This window comes from Contarinia nasturtii, unplaced genomic scaffold, assembly GCF_009176525.2.
Source record: "Contarinia nasturtii isolate CC-2019 unplaced genomic scaffold, AAFC_CNas_1.1 Cnas_scaffold_3175, whole genome shotgun sequence".
NCBI lineage: Eukaryota > Metazoa > Arthropoda > Insecta > Diptera > Cecidomyiidae > Contarinia > Contarinia nasturtii.
In genome coordinates, this window is record NW_022200487.1 from 1 (window position 1) to 12,295 (window position 12,295).

The following is a 12,295-nucleotide window of genomic DNA, read 5'->3' on the forward strand; positions in this document are numbered from 1 at the left end:
GGATTTGTACTGGGTGGATTCAGCGCATAATACCCGTGCAACGCCGCTTTTTGATATGCCCCCAATTTTGCAAAACTTCATCGGATCAAAAACTAATGTAATACAAAGTTGTTTAGAATGACGAGAGAAATTTTTTAGGACCCCTGCCCTCCTAGTCCCCCACCCCTTAAGGGGGTCGGGGGTCAAAAACCCCCAAGATGTGATTTTTTTGACCTGAAACCCAAAAATTTGGATTACCTTAGAATCGATATTTTTCTCATTCACATTTTTTCACAAATTTTGGACCAAAAAAGTGTAAAATCGACTTTGTAAGATTTGAGGGTATGAGACACCCTGTATAAAGTGTTACATTTTCTTATATGAATCATTGCGGAGAAAAAGTAGCTCTTATTTTTCTCCAAATAATACTGCAACATAAAGTTTTTTATGAATAACTTGATGAATAATATAGTGTGAAAAAAACTTCATGTTGCAGTATTATTTGGAGAAAAATAAGAGCTACTTTTTCTCCGCAACGATTCATATTTAAGTTGTTCATACAGACAAACAATAATTTATATCTTTTCAAAATACATATATTTACATATAAATAAATTGTTTTTTTACCCAACGAACAAATATGTAACGTTTTTAGGACATTTTAACGTTAAAAAATGTAACGCTTTAACCCATTTTTGTGGCAATTTTCGTGTCAAATGGAAGGTAGAATATAGGCATAATGTGAACCACTTTTTCGGCTTTTTCGTGTTGCGATACACAACAACATCTTCTGTGTGTTTCGATTGTTTCTCTTTTTGTTATTATATTCTAAGAAACTGTAGCGGCAATACAATGTAAACAAATGTAAATAACATAAACTCGTTGAGTTCATAATATCGTATTCATACGATTGATTTTAAGCAAATGAAATTTGAAAAACAAACCGGAAAAAAAAGAGGATGAAAATACAAATCTTACTCTCTTCTCTCTGTGTGTGTTTCGATTGTGCATGAATAAAAAAAAACATTGCGTAGGAATTTCAAGTGACTGTGAAATACATTTATAAATGTACCTTTTTTTAGATTTGTTTGATTTGATTTTAGTTTCAGAAACATTTTTTTATTTTTTTTCTTTTTTTTATTTCATAATTCAAATTCGAATTTCGAATTCGAAACATGTTTGAATGTGTACGACATTTGACAGTTGGTAGCTGTGTGTATTGGTGTGTATCATATCGAAGCCGATTTTTCTGATTACATTCAAAATGTGCTTCGTAAACATTGCATCGTATCAATTAATTTCTTTGAACTAAATAGGGATTTTTTCGCATCAAAATATTTTGAAGTTATTGTTAAGAATAAGGTAAGTAATTATGGTTAAGTTGCCATTGTGTTGAAAAAAAAAAAACAAAATTCAGTGATTAATAAATGGAATTCTTGTACATGAGTTTCATTTTTTGTTTATCGTCATTTTAGCAACGGTTTGGTGTGTTTGGAACGTAACTGTAGAAGTCACTCGATGTCAAATGGAAAGATTCACAGTCCGTTTTGTGACAGTCTTTGTTTTCATTTCAAAATAAAAAAAAACATTTTCATCGTTTTAATCAGGACACAGCGTTATATAGTATAAGAAGTTATTGATTTGAATTGTGATATGAGTGTGTTCTCATTTTTTGTTTGTAACAAATTGTGCTTTGCTTGTAATTCTTGAGAATTATGTGTGAGTGTTTATATTAGAGTATGAAACATTTTGTTTGTCGTCATTTTTGGCTAACATTTGTTCCAATGATTTTGTTTGTTCGATGTTAAACGGATAAATTCACTGTTGGTTTTGAGATTGTCTCTGTTGTTATTTCAAAATAAGAAAGCATTCATAAAATTGACGGTGAATATTCCAACAAAATTTTCATCTGCGGAATATTGGAAAACATTTCATCATTTGAATCAGAATACAGAGTGACATCGTTGAGGTAAGAAGTGATTAATTTGAATTGTGATATAAGTGATTGTCATTTAAATTGTGATCTCATTTTATTCGTAATCTATGCTTTTTTTGTTGCATTTTTTTTCTAAATTTGTGTCTATTTTTTATTTTCGAATAATTTGATCAGTTTTTTGAGAATGAACAGAAAAAGACATGGATGACGACGAGCTCGATGATAATCAACCAGAAGAAAGCAAATACGTTGTTATAAAATGTGGACTTCAAACAATCCTGCGACAACAACATGAACGGATTGAAAGAGTTGGAGAAGTTGTGACCAAAATGCTATTCGAGCGCAGTGTTCAAATGACAGAAGTGGCAGCATTGGCATCACTTTCTATTCTTTTTATTTTGAATGAAGCACTTGATAATGACGATCGTGCATTTTTTTTGAAACCACATCCAAGCCTGTTCATTGCCGATTGTTTCAGAGCGGTATTAAACCAACACGTTAACAATATCAGAAGTCAATATCGGATATTGCCCGAGTTTCGTTTCATGGTAGAAAGAAACAGTGAAGAACAGTTCCGATGGCCAGATGATGAAAAGTTGGGAAATGGTTTGAGATATTTTTATAAACAATATATCACAAACATTCAAACCAATACCAACACATGGTGTGAAAAACGACTTGAGAATTTTTTTCGAATGCGTTGTTGGTATCGCAATCGATTCCACAATGGCTCAAGATTTGATAACATCGACATCAGAAATGCCAAAGAGTTTTCATATCGATTTAAGAATTTAACAAATGGTAATAATGTGGATCCACAACGCGTTGAAAAATTCAATATTTTAATGAGAGATTTGACTGAAATTGGATGGTCGGGAACAGTGAGTATGAAATTTTTCGCAAAATATCGTTGGTTTGAATCACTGTGGTTGTTCGGTCAAATGCAACGGCAAATAGAAGTGTATCACAGTCATGCCGAACAATGGTATACCATTCATGAAATGTTTCGCAACAATCCGAACTTTCAAGAGCCAACAATCAATCGACCACCAAAAATAAGCAGTTTTGCTCTTATACCATTATGCGACTACCATTTGAAAAACGTGCGATTGGACATTACGGACTTGTATAATAAAATTGTAAACGAACTTGATTTGGTGCCTTCTTTTCTCAATACGCAGACCAACCGGATGAATAAGAGAAATTTAAAGTACTACACCCAAACTGATCGATCAGGTCTATGGAATATGTTGTTCGATGTCGGTAAAATAAATAAATTGGGCAAATCGAAACCATTCCATCATCAGATTTTGACCGATAGTGTTTCAATATCCATAATGTACAAGAAACCACAGCGACAACAACGACCACAGCGACAACAACGACCACAGCAAACAACCCAAGCGAATCGGGGGCCGGAAAAACTCATTGGCAAGAAATACATCATTGGAATCGATCCGAATGAAAAATCGTGGTTAACTGTAGTGCGTCGCAACATTCAAAAAACACCTGATGAGCCGGCTGTTGAGGTAAGTTATTTTGAAATGTAATTTGAAATGGTTTTGAATAGAAACTCATAGTTTTTTGTATCATTTTGCATTTTGAAGGAAAACATTATAATACCAAACCAGCGTTTTCATTGGGAAACTCAGCAGAAAAAACGAGACAAAGAAGCGAAAAAGTTGGCTGGATGGTTTGATATCGAAGAGAAGGAACATCTCAAAACATACCCATATCGTCCACCATCACCACGTAATTCAACATGGAAATCATACATTGAATATCGCATTAAAATGTTACGAAAAGGAATGGCAGCTTATGCGACGCGTGAATATGCACGACTGGATTTAGACCATCACATTCGCTCGACCAGAGTAAATGATCAAATCGCCGTGCGTGTGACAAACAACAAACCGTCGTTGGTTCAATTTGGTGCTTGGGCGATGAAACCCGATCGACCGTTTGGAATAAAAAAGCGTAAAAGATGTCCGGGATCGCGTAAGTTTCGTGTGAGCATTAAAAAACTTGGACATTCAGAAGTTGAAATGCAAGATGAATGGGGAACATCACAAACATGCGCGAATTGTCAGGAACGTTTTCCAAGGCACACAAAAGATGATCGATTTAAAGTGTGCTACGATTGTAGAGCGAAAAAGATTGATGGCCTGCCAGATTCAGTCGCTGGACTGCCAGATATCATTGTGTCAACGGTCAACAGACGTGTTTTGAGAAGAAAACGTGCAATTATTAAGCGACAAATTATCGATGGCAATCGTGAGGCTGTGAACGAAAAAATTCGGACTGGGCGTTTAATGTCAAAGGTTAAAGTTACCTACAAAAATTGGCCATTAAATGTTGATGATGATGATGTTGTTCCACAAACAGTTACTTGGCACCGAGATATTGTTGCAGCAAAATGCATTATGCTCAAAGGTATGAATCAATTGGAAACAGAATATTCATTATTTAATGTATTTGCTTTAAATTACATAGGACTTTGCCGGATCTTTGATGTACCATTGCCAGTTTCATTGTTAAGACCGCCGGACCAAAACAACAATGTCAACTAACAAACATCATCAATTAATCATACATTCAAAAAATTACATAAAATAAAATATTTTAACTATTATAGTTAGCTTAGCTAGACATGAACAGACTATATAAAGTCTTGTGGTCTAGTTGTACAATAGTACAACATTGTACGGAGGGGGAGTGCCCGTAGGTGAGTAAAGTTTTTAATTTAAAAAAAGTATTTTATACCCAGTTCAACTGATACTAATGGTTGTCTTTCCCTTTTTCCATGTTTTTACACCTGAATGTTCCACCATGCCAAACCTATGGAAATGACTGAAACTACACACGAATCTAACCCCGAAAACGACCGTCAATATGTGCTTCATAATGGATGCATTTGCCCTATCAATTGTTTGCTGGGTAGGACCTCAAGACATCAAATATATAAATATTTATAAGTCAAAAAAGTGTTTTTTACTAAATAACGTACGTGTACTTCACGAACCTGTTCGATTAGGTACACTACCTGTTCGATGATAAAATTGGCAATCATTTTACGAACCTTTCTAGGTTTTGAGCTCAATTGTATTTTTAGCAATATACCTCCAATTTTTCGCATTTTCTTTCTTTGCATAAATTTATATTTATAATAATTTGTTTGAACCCAAACACAGTACGAATCTTATTATTTACGTACATTATAAACTATGTAATGAAACTAATATGAGTATATCCAAAGACCAAACTGACCGAGTAGTTCATTTGTTTATGCATATAGTTGTTCTCGCGGATGTCCTAGCAACTACAACAAACAACAAAACAACAAACAACAACAGCAAACAACAACAACAAATATCTTTACTAGAAACGCTCTATTATTGAAGAAAAAAATATTTGAAATATACGCGATTATAATAAACAACAATGCAGCAAATGTACATTTGAAAAAACCGTAATAAATACGTTGCCTTATAATGACCAGCTGTCAAATTGTTTTCATATCATTTGTATTTTTTTATGTAATACAAGTTATTGACGGCTATTTTGACTTACCATCACTAGAAGGTTGATAGCCATCGTCAAAAACCTCTTCAACCGAAATAACTGCTGAAGTTGATTTTCCCATTGATGTTACAATGTTCTTCGACATTTTCGTTTTTGTTTTCGATGTTGAAAAAATATTTTAATAATCACCTTTGTTGAATTTTAATTGTAATGTAGAATTAAAAGTGTTGATAAATTCTGAAGTGCAAAATCGATAAACTATATGATTTGACTAACAACATTCTTTTTCACGGAAATGTTAAGTCTGTTCATGGGTTTTATAAATTGCACAAATTTCATAATAACTTGCTAATCATAGAATTGTCCATATGATGAAAACGGACTTTTACAAATAAAATATTACAACTTTTCACACCATTGATTTCTTTTTACGACTATGAAAATAAATTCAAAATATTGCGCAATGGCGTATTTATTCATTGTTGTAGAATAAAATAAATATTTACAATGAGACGATTTCAGCACTGATATTGATTTTTTTATGCAATATAATACTTTTTGCAGAGATTCTTTGTCTTGAATGAACACAGATTTCTGCCACCCAAATAAAAGTGAGCCATCGAAAATTTTTCTCGTATAAAAAAGTGAAGCAGCTGAATTTCAGGTTATTACGAATAAAAAGAGAGATTCGTTTTTTTCTCCTTCACTTATTTGTTGAAATTTGTACAAATCAATGAACTTTACACTAGTGACTGACTGAAAGAGTCTTCTGTTTTCTGTTAGTGCACTTTGTTGGCAAATAGGAGAAAATTGTCATTACATAGAACTGTCATCGTATTTCATCTCCCATGCGACTTATGCGCAATAGTGGGGATACGTGGGGGATGAATCATATATATTTTTATTCAAAACATTTTCATAATTCAAATCGATATCGAATAAAACAAACATATCACCCCGGCTACGGCTTTTTTGTTTATGTTAATTGTTCGTTTGAAACTTATTCCAATTCAAACATTCGAAAATAAATAAATATTTTGAAATTTCAATATGACTTCGAAAATTCATCGAACCACTTCGGCAAAACTACCAAATTCCACTCATTCACTAAAATTAATTTCAAAACGATCAAGTTTAGACAAAAACAGTAATTTGCGTCCAAAAACAGCATTTGCTCACGAACGAATTCAAGTAGCCAGGCAATTCAATAAAAACCAAGAGAAGCAAGTTCAAATAGAAAAAGAAGAGGCTGAAATATGTAAACTTGAAATGGAAAGCCAGAAAAGAAAACGAATTTTGCAAGAATTGGATATGATTCGAGATGAAAAATTTGGGAAAAACTACGATCCATTCGCGGTGGAAAAAGCCAAAAAAGAATCCAAACTATTGAATCGTGCATTTTTAGCCAAACAGGAACAGGTTGAAAAAACTCTTTTTAGAAATGACAAAAGAAAATAATTTTTTTGCTTTTACAGGAAGATGAAGTGAAACGAGCTAATAAAATCATACTTGCTGCAAAAGTGCATATACTACAAGATGCTCAAATAAACGAGAAAAAAGAGTTAGAAAAAATGTGGCGCGAAAAGGAGTTGAACTTGGAGAAAATTATGCTTGAAGAAGATGCAAAAAAGTTAGCAGAACAGAAGCGAAAAGAACAAGAATGGAAAGAACTAAGAGATAAGTATGCAAATGAATTGAAAGAAGGACTGAAAAGTCGTGAGTTAAAGAAATTGATTCAAGCTGAGCGTATTGAAAATGAAGCACATGCAATCGCGATATCACAAAAAATCTTAAAATTTGAAGAAGATTCAAAAAAAATAGCAGAACGCGAGCGAAAAAATCAAATACGCAAAGAATTTCAGGACAATATTAGAGCTTGCGAAGAATTCAAAAAGAAGGCAGAGGAGCAGAAACGTGAGGCTGAAATGAAAGCACAAGAGTATATGCGGCAAAAATCTGAACGTGAAAGAAAATTGGATAAAGAGAGGAAAATTCAGCGTGAGCGAAAGCAAATGGAAATTGATAGAATTTTATCACGGCAAAAAGAAGTGTTGGAGACTAAACACGAGATTGAAATGGCTAATCTTAGGCGTATTCAGGAGCAAAAAGAACGTGAATATCGTAAAAAAGCGTTGGAAACTGCATTCAAGCGAAAAAAAATTGAAAGTCAAGTACTAGGTTTGCTCGAACCTTCTAACAAATTTACCATTTGGAATTTTCAAATTATATTTACAATTTTAGAAGCACGCGCAGCACAAATTGAGGAAACAAAACGGATCAAAGCGAGACGAGAAGAAGTTTGTGTCATCGACATCCATTTAGAATATTTTTTAATTAAATTTATGGCTGGCCCTGGGGGATAACCACCAAACTAGTTTTTCAACTTTCTTCTAGTTATTTCTAGTTTTTCTAGTGCGTGCTAGATTTTCTAGTTCGTACTAGACTTTACGTTCAAGTCATTATACTTTATAACTTGACGTATACGTAACGATTTGACAGAAAACTTCACATGATGAGATGTTAATAGTGAGGTTACAGACTATATTGCTTATTCAAATATATATATATAATATATTTTACTTTTTTATTTGAATGCACAGACATTTTTCAGAAATATTAAGAAAAATGTCATAGTAAAATTTACTACTAATTAATATTTTTGTGAATTTTACTGAAAAAAAATCTTTAAATTCACAGAATTTTTTTTTGAAATAGTAAATTTTACAGATTTTTTTCGGTTATATTGCTGAAGTTTTTTGTTATTTTTATAAGAAAAATCGTGATTCCGTTTATTTTACAATAATAGATTTTACAATAGATTTTTCTAGTTTTCTAGTTTGGTGGATAACCCCTAGGGCTGGCCATAACCAAAAGAGCAAATAATTAGATTGTTTTCCTTTTTCCTAATCAAATTATAGATGCCCGTACTTGAAGACAGTTTAAAGATTCATTTTGATATGTGTCGATAGTTCCCACGTGGTGTATGTCGGTTGTAGTGTACAATGACCGACACCATGGCTGAGTCAGTCTAGTTGCAGTCACAAGATGCCATGGTGCTGGAGTCGATGGTTCGATTCTCTCTGTGTACATCTGTTTTTATTTTGAAATACATTTACGGGAGATATTTTATTCTTCAACGCTTGCTAACTACTCTTAATGTTATTTTAATAATTGCTAAGTAGTCAAGCCAGTAACACATAATAACTGATTATAGTTCTAACTATAAACTAAACTAAATAGTTATAATAAAATAAACTATGATATTAAGTCAAATTTTTGACTAAGCAGGACTCTGCATATCAATTCTGCAAATTCCTCCCATTTATGTGGATGTGGTTTTTATTGCATGCGTGAGGGCACTTAGTTTTCAATTCCTCTGGTACAAACAACAACAATCAAGCAGGAGGAACTATCGGCAATTTATCACTGTGCATGCAAGATTCTGGAAGACAGAGTAGAAGGAATAGTGACTAAGAATTGCTGTCGGTCTCTTGACCACGGAAAATTATCATTTAAAGAATCTAAGACTCAGAGACGACACCTAGGGTAAAAAATGAGGGCTATGATCCCACCAAAATATGGCTATTTTGGAATAAGCTCATGGTTATATAACTACTCTGGCCCATAGAATTTGATACTTACATTTATTCGAAAAAGTCATTCACCCCAATACATAATCTTAACAAGTTTTAAGAAATGTAAATCAGAAATAGGGGAAAAATAGCATGTGCAAGGTTTCACGTCATTACGATGTCACACAGGTGGCCCATTTTTGGTTTTTTTTTCAGATTTTTGTTTGAAAAGTGTAACAAAAATTGGTCGTACCGTAGAAATAACATCATATTCGGTTTTTTCGTGCCAAAACAACTCCTCACAGTATCTTTGACAGTGAAATAGACATTTTTTCGAACTTTAAAATTGCATCAAATTCGTTAATCGAGAAAATATCCAAGTCTCCTTGCGAGTTTTGGAAGACCGATCGACTTTTGGAAGAAAAAATATGCCAAACACGTTATTTTAATGTTGTTACATCTCGATACCATATAAAAAAAATTATTTTTGGGCTAGTCTAATGAATAAATCAATTTGATTAGGATATTTAAAAGAAAACAATCTATTGAATTGAATACTTATTGATGCTTTTACAAATTTTAACACACACAACAATTTTGATAGTTGGAGGCACACGATGTTCTACAACTGTTAAATAAATTGAAGCATGAAGAAGAAGAAGAAAGAGCTCATAAATTAAAAATGCATCACCTCAAAGAAAAATATCGGATCGGTATTTTATTTTTTCAACACAAAATATTCAAAAACCACATACTCAAACGTGTAAAATTAAGTCTTTTTTATTATATCCTATTCATAGAAATCATCACTCAAATTCAACAAAAGATGGAGAATCGTAGAACATTTCAAATACAAAGTCACCAAGCAAACGAAGAGCAAAAGAAGATAGAAGATACTCGCCAAGAGAATATTCGAAAAGTAATTACAATTCCATTCCTTTGATTCTTTTTTTTCCATTTCTTCCATTCTGTTCCATTGCTTATTGATTAATTTCCATTTTTCCAATCTTTTCTTCTGTAGGTTATTACTAAAAAGGTTATGGAAATGCGAGAATCTAAGATTCCAGAGCATATTATACGTGATGTTGAGCGTCAATTGAAGTTATGTCATATTTAGCTTGCACAATGCACACATATACATTACGGTTTAAAAGTTATTGAAACAAATTTAAAAACACAAGGACAATGATAAAATACTATTTAAATTGTTTATTATTCACGAATACTATTAGTTTCAAGCAGATTCAAACATAAACTCCAAGACAGTTAGAACATAATGTGTTGTGACACAGATTGACAAAATAAAATCATATCAAACTTGAAAGTTGCTCGAATAAATAAAACATGACGCATATGAGCCATTATGTACTTAAAAATGAAAAGGTTTCACTTAGAGAAAACACACTTTTTTAATTTTTATCTCAAATTTTTTTTTATCACAACAACATTTTTTGACTTTTTTCAATTATACTATTCAAAAATAAAGAAAACGTGCAAAAATTTATAATCAAATTTTAATGTGACATAAATCAGATACTGCTAAAATGGACCGAAATGATCTGGAGCAACAAAAGGGCTAATTTAAATGTGTTCGAAACATTTAATGAGTTTAATCGTTCTAAAAATGATCTTTCGTTGTATATAAGTTTTTTTTTCTTGCTGGTCAAGCATAAATAGAAAAATAGTTAAAAAAAGTGTTTCTTATTATTTTCTATTTTTATTCCACTTTCTTTCATGCCTATTTTTATCTACTTTAATGTACATAATTGAGATACAATTATATACTTTCATTACATTATTTGTTCCGGTTTCATGTCCTTCTGGTGTGTATTTTTTGTGATATTTTGAACTCTATTAAATGCTATAAATGTACAATCAAGTCCCAATACTGGCTCCCAAAACACAAAATTTCCAATTGTGTCGGTGGCATCAACGGACGTCGGACGTGCGTAGATAACGTGTGTAAAGTTTCAGGAAATTTGTCGCTCATAGCTACATGTTGCCGCAAGAGCTTGGTGGATCAATATGTGCATTTCTTGAAACATGACAATTTTGGTTAATCATTTTTTAGCATTCACAAATTTTCTTTACAAAATGTTTGATTTTTCTTTGGAGCTAAAATACTTGGCCGATATGAAGGTAAGTTTTCAACTCGCAATATAAAATGAAGAGTCTGAATTGACTGTCAATTCTTCATAAAACTATCAGTTTTATATTACGAGTTGAAAATAGGCTATATAACAATGCGCAGAACGTCAGGCCAGAACGTTTTCAAGCAGCATGGATGTTGTTAAGATTGAATTCAGTCGTTTAAATATGTTTAGAACTTTATTATAGTGCGAAGAAATAATATTTCATATTCATATGGACCTCATCATGTTCATTGTTTCAAATTTGCTATGTAAATTTCAGTGTTCAAGCTATACGAAGCATTCAAATGGGTGTGTATCAGTGGAATTGCTTTTTTTCTGCTCAGAAAGTATTCTAGCTTCAAGTAAGATAAATTTGTGGAAATTTGTCGTGTCTTTGGTACAATACATTCAATTTCGGTCAAAAAATCCAAAATTTTGTAAAGAAACTTTCTATATGTTGTTTTTATCGAAATCGATTGAAACTTCTCTAGTCGTTAGTTTATGGTCAAGAATGATGACTACCGTTTTTTTTTCAAGAAATACACATAATGATCCACCAATCTCTTGCGGAAACATGTAGCTATGAGCTATCGGCATGAAACTTTACACACGTTATCTACACACCATATGAAATAATATCCGCGGGTTTTACCGACAAAATTCGAACTTTTGTCTTTTGGGGTCCAGTCTAGTAATTTCACTCCATCCCACTTCATATCATTTACATAAATTTCTTAATATTGAAACTTAAAAATTACGATCAGATGGAGAAGAAAACAAATCAGAGGCACTCTTTGCAACACAAGTCCTTTTTTATCTGTTTTCAATTGTTGATCTTTTGTTCTCTTACAGCGAAGCCTGATCATGCCCGTAACTAACAACACCTCTAATGCGTATTCCGAGTACTAATAGAAGTTTGTGACAATATGGCCGTCACAGTTTGGCAAAATCATAATGAATCGATTAAACTGCGTTAAACTGTTGAATTAAAACACTAGAAATAAATAGATTTTAATTTTTTACATTTTTGAAAATAACAAATCTTTTGTTTTTTTAATTTTGTGAGATTTTCTGTCCACAATATTCAAAAATATTAAATTAATAAAAATGAATTGGTTGACATAACCTCACTTTTGTGTCACAATCGTGATAAA

The 12,295-nt window shown here is 32.4% G+C and overlaps 2 protein-coding genes across 5 annotated transcripts; both read left to right on the forward strand.

The window, feature by feature from the left end:
• Nucleotides 1-1,827: 1,827 nt before the first annotated feature.
• LOC116349944 lies at nt 1,828-5,365 on the forward strand. 2 transcript variants are annotated; one of them, XM_031781626.1, is made up of 4 exons: nt 1,828-1,948; nt 2,090-3,444; nt 3,523-4,348; nt 4,409-5,365. In XM_031781626.1, the coding sequence occupies exons 2-4, from the start codon at nt 2,116-2,118 to the stop codon at nt 4,483-4,485; spliced, it is 2,232 nt and encodes a 743-aa protein (XP_031637486.1). In that variant the 5' UTR covers nt 1,828-1,948; nt 2,090-2,115; the 3' UTR covers nt 4,486-5,365. The 2 variants fall into 2 exon arrangements, with proteins under 2 accessions (XP_031637486.1, XP_031637485.1); XM_031781625.1 differs by having other exon boundaries at nt 3,523-5,365.
• Nucleotides 5,366-5,626: 261 nt separating this feature from the next.
• Nucleotides 5,627-10,740, forward strand: LOC116349928 (trichohyalin-like). Of its 3 annotated transcripts, XM_031781592.1 has the most exons (7): nt 5,627-5,739; nt 6,606-6,856; nt 6,913-7,615; nt 7,679-7,734; nt 9,614-9,722; nt 9,810-9,928; nt 10,031-10,740. In XM_031781592.1, the coding sequence occupies exons 1-7, from the start codon at nt 5,733-5,735 to the stop codon at nt 10,124-10,126; spliced, it is 1,341 nt and encodes a 446-aa protein (XP_031637452.1). In that variant the 5' UTR covers nt 5,627-5,732; the 3' UTR covers nt 10,127-10,740. The 3 variants fall into 3 exon arrangements, with proteins under 3 accessions (XP_031637452.1, XP_031637453.1, XP_031637451.1); XM_031781591.1 differs by lacking the exon at nt 5,627-5,739 and having other exon boundaries at nt 6,100-6,856; XM_031781593.1 differs by lacking the exons at nt 5,627-5,739; nt 9,614-9,722; nt 9,810-9,928; nt 10,031-10,740 and adding an exon at nt 8,356-8,578 and having other exon boundaries at nt 6,096-6,856.
• Nucleotides 10,741-12,295: the final 1,555 nt, after the last annotated feature.